The following is a 13,505-nucleotide window of genomic DNA, read 5'->3' on the forward strand; positions in this document are numbered from 1 at the left end:
GTAGAGACGGAGTTTCACCATGTTGGCCAGGCTGATCTCGAACTCCTGACCTCAGGTTATCCTCCTGCCTCGGCCTCCCAAAGTGCTGGGATTACAGGCATGAGCCACCATGCCCGACCCTTTTTGTGTAATTTTAAGTAATTTTTTTTTTGGCTGAGCACATAAAAATATTTTTATATAATTTTTTAAAAATTTAAATATTTGCTGTTTATTTTCTTAAAACCTGCCTGGAATTTATGTATTTATTTATTTAGAGACGGAGTTTTGCTCTTGTTGCCCAGGCTGGAGTGCAATGGCGTGATATCGGCTCACTGCAACCGCCACCTCCCAGGTTCAGGTGATTCTCCTGCCTCAGCCTCCTGCGTAGCTGGGATTACAGGCATATGCCACCACGGCCGGCTAATTTCATGTATTTTTAGTAGAGATGGGGTTTCACCTTGTTGGCCAGGCTGGTCTCAAACACCTAACCTCAGGTGATCTGCCCGCCTTGGCCTCCCAAAGTGCTGGGATTACAGGCGTGAGCCACTGTGGCGCCCGGACAAAACACAGTTGCTCTACTGTGCCCAGGCGAGCACCCCCCTTTTGTTTTGGAGATGGAGTTTCACTCTTGTTGCCCAGGTTGGAGTGCAATGGTGTGATCTTGGCTTACTGCAGCCTTCACCTCTTGGGTTCAACCAATTCTCCTGTCTCAGCCTCCTGAGTAGCTAGGATTACAGGCACATGCCACCATGCCCGGCAAATTTTTGTATTTTTAGTAGAGACATGGTTTCGCCATCTTGGCCAGGCCGGTCTTGAACTCCGACTTCAGGTGATCCACCTGCCTCAGCCTCCCAAAGTGCTGGGATTATAGGCATGAGCCATTGCGCCCGGCCTGTTGTACCATTCTTATCAGTTAATGTTATTAAGAGCTAATAGGCTTTAGTCCCCTTATCTCCTTTGATCCTTTGGTCTCCCATAGGAATTTTAGGATTCGTTTGTTGAGTTCCAAGGAAAACTCTGGGATTCCAACTGCAATTGCATGTGTTTAGAAATGAATTGGGAGTGGGTTGGGAATTGGCATCTTTATACTCTTGAATTTTCCTTTCAGTGAACTCTTACTCAGTTTTCCTTTTATGTCATTTAATAATGTTTCAAATTTTTGGTCAGGAAGATCTTGTGCATTTTTTGTTGAATTTCTTCCTAGATACCTCTGAGTTATTGTTGCGTTTGTGATTCGGATCTTCTTTCCTGTCACATCTTCTAATTGGTTAATATTAGTATATGAGAATACTAGTGATATTTATAAAATCATATGTACAGAAATCTTTCTGAAGGCTTTTATTAATACTAATCTTTTTTTATTCTCTTGGGTCTTCTATGTGAATAATTATCTTTATAAAGGCAATTGTCTTTTCCAATTATACATTTTATTTCTTTTTCTTCTCTCAATGAATTAGGACCTGTAGTACAATGTTTAATAGATACAATGATATTGCATTATTTGTTTCTGATTTTAGTGGAAATAATCATGAAGACCATGATTGTAATAAAATGATAAGCAGCATTTGAATGCTTGCCATGTGCCACAAATGCATTGTTCTGTATGCTTTGCACATATTAAATAGTTGAATCCTCCCAATGACCCTGTAAAGTAGGCTGGTTGTTATCCCTGTTTTATATATGAAAAAAAACAGAGGCACAGAAATGATGTAATTTCTATAGCTTTCACTATTAAATATGATATTTGATGTGGTATTTTGAAAGATATCTTTCATCAAGAGCCCCTTTTATTAGTCCTGTTTTGTTAATAAGACTTTTGTTTCGTTTTGTTTTTGTTTTTGTTTTTGTTTTGAGACAGAGTCTTGCTCTGTTACCCAGGCCGGAGTGCAATGGTGCAATCTTGGCTCACTGCAACCTCCGCCTCCCGGGTTCCAGCAATTCTCCTGCCTCAGCCTCCCAAGTATCTGGGATTATAGGCATCCACCACCACGCCCAGCTAATTTTTTGTATTTTTTAGTAGAGATGGGGTTTCACCATGTTGGTCAGGCTAGTCTTGAACTCCTGGCCCCAGGTGATCCACCCACTTCGGCCTCCCAAAATGCTGGGATTACAGGCGTGAGCCACCACCCCAGCCTAGTAAGACTTTTTAAAAAATCACTAATGAGTGTTGTATTTTCTTGAATGCTTATTTTCTGCATATGTTGAGAAGACAAGTTTTTCTTCCTTTAATCTATTAATGTGGTAGATTACATGAATAAATTTCTGATATTGAAGTGTTCTTGTGTTCCTGTGCTAAACTCTACTTAATTGTGAAGCATTTAAAAAAATTAATTTAGAATTGATTTTACTAGTATTTAACCTATGAATTTTGCATTAATGTTTAGAAGTAAAATAGATCTTAGGTTTTCTTTTTTTTGTACTTTCTTCTCTTATTCTGGTATCCAAGGTTATACTAGCTGCATAAAATAAACTGAGTACTTTTCCTTCTTGTAATTTTTGAAACTGTGACTGAAATTTAGTTTCCTGAGAGTTTGATACTAATCATTTTCAAAACCATCTGGATATGGCAAGACTTGATTATGGAGTCAGTTTTTATAATTTAAAAAACAATTATTGATTTATTCAAGCTTCTTGTATTTTCTGTCAATTCTGGTCATTTTTCTAGACCATTATGTTTCATCTGAGATGTCCAATTTACCAACCTAAGGCAGTATTCTCTTGATTTAAAAAAAAGTCTTAGTTTTATTAAAGTAGGTCATGCCTGAGGTTTAAAGAATAAAATAAATGTGGTGAAACTGTAAAGAAAGTGAAGGGCATGATAAGCATAAAATTTAGGATATTGATTATCTGAAAAGAAAGAAAATGAAATGGGCATATGAAGAACTTCAAAGATAACTATAATTTGTTTTAATGGGTAGTGGATACACAGGTATTATTTTTGGTATTACTATTGTTTATAACTTACATATATTTTACAAAACTTATTTGAAATGTTTCACTGTGGAAGGTTAAGATTGAACTCACCACGCTGCTCCTGTCACCCACCCAAAGGCACGCGTATGTACATAGACTTCTTGTTTCCCAATAGTCCCAATGTGATTATACCATAAATTTGTTTTCCATCAGTATTATTTTTTACAATATGACTATACAGTTAGCTCTCTGTATCTGCAGGGGATTTGTTCCAGAACCTCCATGGATACCAGAATCCACTGATACTCAAGTCCCTTATATAAAATGGCATGGTATAATTGGCCCTTCGTATTTGTGGGTTTTGATCCTTGGTTGGTTGAATCCACAGACGTAAAACCCATGGATACAGAGGGCTAACTGTATATATAAATACTATACACAGCCAAGCCACATAGTAATCTATGATTAATTTACCTTCCCTGCATAACTGTGTTCCTTTGGTTAATAATTATTTTTTTTGAGACAGAGTCTTGCTGTATTGCCCAGGCTGGAGTGCAGTGGTATGGTCTTGGCTCACTGCAGCCTGCAGCTACAAACTCCTGGGCTCAAGCGATCTTCCCATCTCAGGCTCCCGAGTAGCTGGGACTACAGCTGTGCACTACCACACTCAGCTAATTTTTTAAGTTTTTTATAGAGACGGGGTCTCACTGGACTGACAGTCTAGGCTGGTCTCAAACTCCTGGACTCAAGTCATTCTCTTGCCTCGGCCTCCCAAAGTGCTGGGATTACAGGAGTGAACCACTTCTCCTGGCTTGTTTTGTTTCTTTCACTTGTTTCTTCCTCCATATACTTATCACCAGTTGTCTAGAGTGACTCTGAGCGCTTCTGGAGATATCAAGGATTTCCTCAGTGTCATATCCCTGAGTTTTTCTGGAGCCTGCTGACCTGCTCTCATCTGGGTGGATTATCCTCATTCCTTCTTGTGCAGCTACCATCCTGACATTGCTCTTCAGTGTCATTCTGGGGATTCCCTTCACCTTCTGCATTGCTGGGTTCCATATTTTCTTTATGCCATGCCCCCTTCCTCATTTGGTTGGAGCACAGTCTTCAAGTACTTTCTAAGAAAGGATGTAGGCCCATGGGAGATGAAGTTTTGAGATTTTTGGATGTCTACAAGTGTTTGACTCCTGATGGAGAGTTTGGCTTGGAGTAGAGTTCTAGGATGGAAATGTCTTTCCCTTAGACTTTTGAAGGCATTGCTCCATTGTCATCTAATTTTCAGTGTAAAGCTATTCTGATTATTGATACTTGATATAATTTTTTTCTCTGTTTCAGCTTATAAGATTTTACCCCCTTTATCTCAGGTGCTCTGACATATCCCCATATGGGATCACTGCCAGCAGTATTTCTGGGTGCCTGGTAGGAAATAAATCCCCACAGGGATAGTTTTTTTTTTTTTTTTTTCCCATGCAAAGCCAAGATGCTACAGGGCCAGACAGCTGCACTGCACATCCAAGCGGCAAGCTAGGCCTTTTTTTTAAGCTCCTTTCACTTTGTCTGTGGGCAAGTCCAGTTTGGCCCACTAAAAATAGGCACATCATACCAGAAAATCATCAGCCTCTAGTGTTCGGGCATCCAGACTCCCAGAAGAAAAACAGGTGTTCAGTGCCCTAGGCAGGCAAAACCATCATATCAACATAGGGAATATTTCACAAGCCAAGTTCCCAGACTTTAGCCAGGAGCCAGCCCTGTGAGCAGGCCCTTCTAAAGATCAGTTCTGCTGTGTTAACACTTTCCTACAGGTTACCTTTACTGGTGCTCTTTATTTCTTTGTGTGGATTTGAGTTACCATAGAGTGTCCTTTATTTTTTTGGAGCTGAGCTTTAAGTTAGATCAAATAGCAACAGCAGTCTGGGGATAGGGCTTTTGGTAGAGCTCCAAAACAGGTCATCCCCTTGGGTAGCTGTGAGGCTACCAGTTTTCATGGAGCTGGGGAGCCAGTGGGAGAGCAGGAAGAGTAGTAGTAGTGCCAAGTGAACCATGACCTGGCTGTTCTTACTGAGGTTTACTAGTTTTTTTTTCTTTTGTGTGTGTGTGTGTGTGTGTGTGTGTGTGTGTGTGTGAGAGAGAGACAGAGTTTTGCTCTTTTAGCCCAGGCTAGAGTGCAATGGCACAATCTCGGCTCACTACAACCTCTGTGTCCCAGGTTCAAGCGGTTTTCCTGCCTCAGCCTCCTGAGTAGCTGGGATTACAGGTGCCTGCCATCATGCCTGGCTAATTTTTGTATTTTTAGTAGAGACAGGGTTTCACCATGTTGGCCAGGTTGGTCCTGAACTCCTGACCTCAGGTGATACACCCGCCTCGGCCTCCCAAATTGCTGGGATTACAGGCATGAGCCACCACGTCCGGCATAGTTTTTCTTGAATAAATGATTTTTAATTGATTGTTTGCCTTTGGTTAATTTCTAAAGTCGTGAAATGATTGATTTTGATAATTTTTGATTTTGCCAGTATTTTCATTACTTTTGGGGGAAAGAGGATTTACTGAGGTCCTTCCTCTCACTCTGTCATTTCAGAAGTCCAACCTAAAAGCCTTTCTTTTAAAACTGCAAAAAAGTACAGAAAATCATAATTTTAACAAACACTCTTGTACTTCCTTCCCGGTATTAGCAAATGTTAACATTTTGTCGTTTTTTAAAAAATAAAAGAAACAGGCCAGGCACGGTGGCTCACGCCTGTAATCCCAGCACTTTGGGAGGCTGAGGCGGGCATATCACAAGGTCAGGAGTTCAAGACAAGCCTGACCAAAATGGTGAAACCCCATCTCTACTAAAAATACAAAAATTAGCCAGGCATGGTGGTGCGTGCCTGTAATCCCAGCTACTCAGGAGGCTGAGGTAGGAGAATCTCTTGAACTTGGGAGGCAGAGGTTGCAGTGAACCGAGATCCCACCACTGCACTCCAGCCTAGGCGACAGAGGGAGACTCCATCTCAAAATAAATAAATAAATAAAATTTAAAAAATAAAAAGAAAAGAAAAGAAAAGAGACAGAGGTTTACAAATAAAGTTGAAGTCCCATTTTTCCCCTCCTGAGGCCTATTCCTCTTATCTCCTCCCCAGGTAAACAGTATCATGAATTTTGTGAGTATCCTTCTAATCTATGTTTTTATACTTTTGCTACGTATATTTGTACCTGTAATCAATATAGAATTCTTTTTGTAAAATTACCAGATTGTTACACTCAAATTATAGGAATCTTGGCCAGGCACGGTAGCTCACACCTGTAATCCCAGCACTTTGGGAGGCCAAGGCGGGTGGATTGCATGAAGTCAGGTGTTTGAGACCAGCCTGGCCAACATGGTGAAACCCTGTCTCTACTAAAAATACAAAAATTAGCCAGGCATGGTAGCAGGTGCCTGTAATCCCAGCTACTTGGGAGGCTGAGGCAGGAGAATTGCTTGAACCCAGCAGGCAGAGGTTGCAGTGAGCCGAGATCACGCTACTGTACTCCAGCCTGGGTGACACAGTGAGACTCCCATCTCAAAAAAAAAAAAAAAAAAATTATAGGGATCTTTCTGCAACTTGCTTTCTGTGTTCAGTATTACCTTTTGAGCTTTACGCTGATACTTTAGATTTAGATCATTTATTTTAACTGCTGTAATAGCGGAAATATTAGTGTCATAGTTCATTTTCCATACCTTTATTGGTGGATATTTGGTGGTTTCTAATATTTTGTTGTCATTCTTGTACATGTTAAAATTTGCCATAATTTCTCTATGGTATGAACTACAAGTGGAATAGGTAGTAAGGCATGTGTGTGTGTGTGTGTGTGTGTGTATGTGTGCACGTGTGCACATGTGTGTTTTTTTTTTTGAGACAGGGTCTTACTTTGTCACCCAGGCTAGAGTGTAGTGTTGTGTACATGGCTCACTGCAACCTTGACCTCCTGGGCTCAAGCAATCCTCTTGCCTCAGCCCCCTAAGTAGCTGAGACTATAGGTGTGCGTCACCACGCCCAGCTAATTTTTTGTATGTTTTTGTGGAGACGGGTTTTGCCATGTTGCCCAGGCTGTATATTTTCAATAATACTAAATGTATTACCTCTTATCCATCATAAGTGGAATCAATTTGCCATGTATATTTAAGAGTTTCACATCTTCGTAAGTGAAAATTGCTTTATAATATTCTCATCTTTTATCCTTCTTTGCTTTTGGCATATAAGCATTATCTTGCCAATTTTATTTTGGTTACTAAGTGCCAGGTGTACCTTTTCCTGTAATTTTATTTTCAACATTTCTCTGTCATTTTGCCCTAATTGTCTTCTGAAAACCTGGAGCTGATTTTTTAAAAATGCAATTTGATATGGCTGGCATTTAACTAATAGGGTTAATATATATTTATTGCGAAATTACTATATTTGTATTTCTTCTTTTAGTATATTTTCTACATAGCCTGCTTTTCATTACTTCTTTTTTTCTTGCCTTTGCTGGATTTTCTTTACCCCCTTTTTCCTCTTTAGTCATTATCTTTCTGAATAACTGAAGTATCAAGCATTATTCTTAGCCAGTTTTTGTGTATGGCAAATTCTTTGTCTTTTCTTGTCCAAAAATGTCTTTGTCATCTTTCTTTATGATAATTTATCTGGGTATAGAGTTCTAAGATGAAAGCTTGTCTCGGGACAGAGAAGATACTATTCTTTAATCTTCTGGCTTCTTTTTTGAAGAAGTCTGATGTTGACATAATTATTTCTTTATAGGGGATACTTTTATTTATTCATGGTAGCTTACAATATTTTCTTTCTGACTTGAAAGCCTTGTGGCTGCACTGAACTTTGTCTAAGTGCAGACTTGTTTATTTTCCACACTCAAGGACTTTGGACATTTAGTGGTAGGATACATGCCTTTCTTCCATTTTAGAAAAGAATCAGTCATTGTATCTTCAAATACTGCCTAGATCAGGGGTCCCCAAGACCACTCCCATACTCAGATATTCTCTAGAGAAATTCATGGAACTCAGCATATAGTTGTAATCATGGGTAAGATTTATTACAGTGATGTAGTAATGATAAACAACTGGATTATAAGGGAAAAAGGCACAGGCAGAATCTGGAGGCATCCATGTGCAGGCTTCCTTATGCTGTCTGCCTGTCATGAATACAGAGCACACTCTAACTTCCTTATGCTGTCTGCCTATCATGAACACAGACCACAGTCTAACTCCAGTATCAAAGATGCACCAACATGTGTGATGTTTATGCCAAGGGAAGCCTATTAGAGACTAAGTGATTTCCCAAGATCTGTCATCTAATTTATTAAATCTGTCTTATCTGTGGCTAGTCTACTGTTCAACCTAGTGTTTTTTTTTTTAAATAATGCCTACCTTAAAAATACTCATCTGTCTTTTTTCAAAATTTCCTGCTATTTCCTTCATAGTCTAGTTCTTACCTTATCTTTGTACATTTGAAATATACTTATTTTAAAGTACAGATTGTTCTATTATCTACAGTTCTAGGAATGGGAGTATATTTAAACATATTGGTCAATTCTTTCTAATGATGGATCAGTTCCTTCTAAGGTTTTAAATTTTCTTTTCTTTTTTTTTTTTTTTTTTTTTTTTTTGAGACGGAGTCTTGCTGTGTCACCCAGGCTGGGAGCAGTGGTGGGATCTCAGCTCACTGCAACCTCTGCCTCCCAGCTTCAAGCAATTCTCCTGTCTCAGCCTCCTGAATAGCTGGGATTACAGGCACCTTTCACCACGCCCAGCTAATTTTTGTATTTTTAGTAGAGATAGGGTTGCACCATGTTGGCCAGTCTGGTCTTGAACTCCTGACCTCGTGATCCACCTGCCTCAGCCTCCCAAAGTGCTGGGATTACAGGTGTGAGCCACCGTGCCCAGCCAGGTTTTAAATTTTCTACTGTGAACTCCTCAGTGAGAGTTGGTTTTCCCTAGAAGTTCTGTGATGTCTTCAGCTATAAAGACATGAGTGTGTGTGTGTGTGTGTGTGTGTGTGTGTGTGTGTATATATACGTATATATACATATATATACGTATATATACGTATATATATACACATATATATACACACACATATATATACATATATACATATATACACATATATATACATATATATACACATATATATACATATATACACACATATATATATATAGAACTACAAGGGCTCCCATGATTGTTAAACAGGAACTAGAAAGATTCCCCACTAGCCAGAGAAATTGGCAAGAAGGATGTTATATATAAGACATCAAAAGCCTAATTCTGTAACTCAATTCAAATGATTACAAGCATAGTACAGAGCCTACAAACTGAAAAATTTTAAAAGTTGGTCTTGTTATTGGTAGGTTCATAGCAGTGGCAACCTTTCATACACACACACACACACACACACACACACACACATATATACACATACAATTATATGTATATATATATATAAGCTTTAAGCCAAAATTACACTCTGACTTTTCTGAATTCCTGAACATTTGTGCGTTATGGTCCCCTTCAAATCCTCAAGCTGTTCTGTTTACTCTCTCACTTTAAATTCCCACTTCATTTTGATACCTAATACATTTCTTTTCTTGATTTTGAGCCTGGGACATGGGAAGGGTCCTCCATCCACATCAGCTCAAGTCATGTTGATAGGAGTTCACTGCTTGGGCATTTAGGGATTAGTTATTTCATAAATTATAGTGGGAAGACAAGTTTGATGATTCATTGCATTTTCTTCTAGAAGTCTGGCAAGTTGACGAGCAGATAGATCACTACAAGGAAAGCCAAGACAAACTTCTGTGGCAAGCTGCATTCATAGGCAAGGAAACACTGAAGGATGAAAGTGGTCAAGAATGTAAAATATGTAGGAAAATCATTTATCTCAACACAGACTTTGTTTCTGTAAAACAAAGACTTCCTAAATATTATTCATGGGAAAGGTGTTCAAAACATAATTTAAACTTTCTTAGTCAAAATAGAAGCTATGTAAGAAAGAAAGATGATGGATGTAAGGCATATTGGAAAGTATGCCTCCATTATAATCTTCATAAAGCTCAACCTGCAGAGAAATTTTTTGACCCTAATCAACGAGGGAAAGCCATCCACCAAAAGCAAGCCCTTAGAAAAAGTCAGAGAAGTCAAACTGGGGAGAAACTCTACAAATGTACTGAATGTGGAAAAGTGTTTATCCAGAAAGCAAACTTAGTTGTACATCAAAGAACTCACACCGGAGAGAAACCTTATGAATGCTGTGAATGTGCAAAAGCCTTCAGCCAGAAGTCAACCCTCATAGCACACCAGAGAACTCACACAGGGGAGAAGCCCTATGAATGCAGTGAATGTGGAAAAACCTTTATCCAGAAGTCAACTCTGATTAAACATCAACGAACTCATACAGGAGAGAAACCATTTGTATGTGGCAAATGTCCAAAAGCCTTTAAGAGTTCATATCATCTTATTAGACATGAAAAAACACACATTAGACAAGCATTTTATAAAGGTATTAAATGTACTAAGTCCAGCCTTATATATCAAAGGATTCACACAAGTGAGAAACCTGAGTGCAGTGAACATGGGAAAGCCTCTAATGAGAAGCCCAGTCCCACTAAACATTGGAGAACTCATACAAAAGAGAACATTTATGAGTGTAGTAAATGTGGGAAAAGCTTCAGAGGAAAGTCACACCTCTCTGTTCATCAGAGAATTCATACAGGAGAGAAACCCTATGAATGTAGTATATGTGGGAAGACTTTCAGTGGAAAGTCACACCTCTCTGTCCATCATAGAACTCATACAGGAGAGAAACCTTATGAATGCAGAAGATGTGGGAAAGCCTTTGGGGAAAAGTCAACCCTTATTGTACATCAGAGAATGCATACAGGAGAGAAACCCTATAAATGCAATGAATGTGGGAAAGCCTTTAGTGAGAAGTCACCACTGATTAAACATCAGAGAATTCATACAGGAGAGAGACCCTATGAATGCACTGACTGTAAAAAAGCCTTCAGTAGGAAGTCAACTCTCATCAAACATCAGAGAATTCATACAGGAGAAAAACCTTACAAATGTAGTGAATGTGGGAAGGCCTTCAGTGTGAAATCAACTCTCATTGTGCATCACAGAACTCATACAGGAGAGAAACCTTATGAATGCAGAGACTGTGGGAAAGCATTCAGTGGGAAGTCAACTCTCATTAAACATCAGAGAAGTCACACAGGAGATAAAAACCTATGATTATACTAGATACTAGTAATTTGTCATTTGACTATTACTAGTCTCATTATTTGTCAAATAATTAATCATGGGGAGTAATCTTATAAATGTCCACAATATTGGAAATTCTTCATATGTTAATGTTCATTTAACTTAATAAAAAGTACAAAAGTATAATTCCAGAGGTGTCAATAAATGCGATCAGTTTTTTCACCCAGAATTCTTCACCAAGGAGTGAAGAACTGTATGTCAAATAATTCAAAAGGGGCAAAACTGAGTGTAGTTATGTGGGAAAGCCTTCAGAAATAATTTAAATGACACTGTTTATCAGAGTATTTATGTGGAGGAAAACTAAGAATTTAGTGAGCTTATAAAATCATGGTAGCCAGGCGTGGTAGGTAGCTCACACCTGTAATCCTAGCACTTTTGGGAGGCTGAGGTGGGCAGATTGCTTGAGCTCACAAGTTTGAGACCAGCCTGGGCAACATGGCAAAACTCTGTCTCTACAAAAAATACAAAGGTTATCTGAGTGTAGTGGTGCATACCTGTAGTCCCAGCTACTCAGGAGGTTGAAGTAGGAGGATGGCTTGAGCCCAGGAGGCAGAGGTTGCAGTGAAATGAGATCATGCCACTGCACTCCAGCCTGGGCGTTATAGCCAGACCTTGTCTAATAAATAAGTAAACAAACCCGTGGTAGAAATGAGAGGAATCATGCTCTATATTCTTTTATTAATAGAGGCAGGGTCTTGCAATGTTGCCCAGGCTGGTCTTGAACTCCTAGCGTTAATTGATCCTCCCACCTTTGCCTCCCAAAGCACTCGGATTATAGATATGAGCCACCACACTTACCATGTTCTTTACCACACATTTTGTGGAAGAGGTATAGAGGTGGCAAACAATTATAAATTTAAGATATGCTCACTGTGGAGTAGAGTATGACTATTTATTTATTTAGAGATGGAGTTTCGCTCTTGTCGCCCAGGCTGGAGTGCAGTGGCACAATCTTGGCTCACTGCAGCCTCTGCGTCCCAGGTTCAAGCGATTCTCCTGCCTCAGCCTGCCAAGTAGCTGGGATTACAGGCACCCACCACCACACCCAGCTAATTTTTTTTTTTGTATTTTTAGTAGAGACGTGGTTTTGCCATGTTGGGCAGGCTGGTCTGCAACTCCTGACCTCAGGTGATCAGCCCGCTTCAGCCTCCCAAAGTGCTGGGATTACAGGTGAGAGCCACCACGCTCAGTGAGTATGACATTTTTAAAAGAACAGTATAAAGCATAAAATATCCTATGTGGGGCAAACTCCCAGATTATTTTCCTGAACAAATAGAAAAAAATGCTTCCTTAAATAGAGTAAGAGAGGATGAGTCATCAGGATCCCTGAAACAAAGATCTCAAACAGGAGACCTTACATATATTATTCATCAATATCTTCAGTGCAAAAATGCAAAGCCATTACAGAAAGGGCACATAGTAAGCTTTTACATACTTTCCTTAGGAACAGTGCTTAGAACTTAAAATTCTCCATGTTTTAAGAAAGAGTAATAATTTTATGGTGAAGCAATATAAGATTTAAAATTTTCAGAGTATCTTCTATAAAAGCAGTATTATTTAAAGTAGTGAAAAAATAAGACAATTTAATATCCAATGATAGATGATTAAAAATTGATATGTCAATTAGGTGAAATAACATGCACCAATTAAGACAATAGTCTTAAATTTGGGAAAATGTTCATGGTAAATCATTAAGTAAAAAAATACTATAAAACAATAACCATATGATTAATATTGTAAAAACAGGAAGTATATGAACCATTATATCAGTGATTCTGAGTGGTTGACATATAAAAATTTTGTGATAAGTAAAGTTATATGTACATATAAGTATAAATTTGTATTTCATCTATATAAATATAAATTTGTATTCACCTATTTCATAGGTGTGTGTGTATAGATAAACACATGGAACAAAAAGGTATATCTGTGTAGTGTGGAGGGAAAAAGCTAGGAAAGAAATACACCAAATTATTAAGTAAATTGGCATTTGAGTGTGGGGATTATTGATGTATAAAAGTTTTTTTGAAGTAGTCTCCAGAAATCACCAATAAAATATATCATTTAAAGTGTATCTTATGCATGCTTATTTTCTTTTCCCATCCATTTTGCCACTCAGCTTTGTCTTTAATATGTAACATCATTCTCTTCTTAAAACGACCCCATTTTCACATATGTATACATATTGCCTATTTGTTTTCCATATGATTGAGTTTACGGGTTTGAGTGTATACATAGTTGACCCTTGAACAACATGGGTTTGAACTGTGTATGTCCACTTATATGTGGATTTTCTTCCATATGTGCCACCACTGAGACAGCAAGATCAACCCTTCTTTCT

General features: G+C 38.6%; 1 protein-coding gene across 1 annotated transcript in view; it reads left to right on the plus strand.

The window, feature by feature from the left end:
- Positions 1–13,238, plus strand: part of ZNF674 (zinc finger protein 674) — a 17,916-nt gene extending 4,678 nt beyond the window's left edge. The window contains exons 2-3 of the mRNA XM_058441308.1: positions 4,257–4,311; positions 9,602–13,238. Coding sequence (XP_058297291.1) covers positions 4,257–4,311; positions 9,602–11,134 — 1,588 coding nt within the window. The 3' untranslated portion in view covers positions 11,135–13,238. The remainder of the gene's footprint in view (positions 1–4,256; positions 4,312–9,601) is intronic.
- The last annotated feature ends 267 nt before the right edge of the window (positions 13,239–13,505 follow it).

This window comes from Hylobates moloch, unplaced genomic scaffold, assembly GCF_009828535.3.
Source record: "Hylobates moloch isolate HMO894 unplaced genomic scaffold, HMol_V3 SCAFFOLD_7, whole genome shotgun sequence".
In the NCBI taxonomy this organism is placed as follows: domain Eukaryota; kingdom Metazoa; phylum Chordata; class Mammalia; order Primates; family Hylobatidae; genus Hylobates; species Hylobates moloch.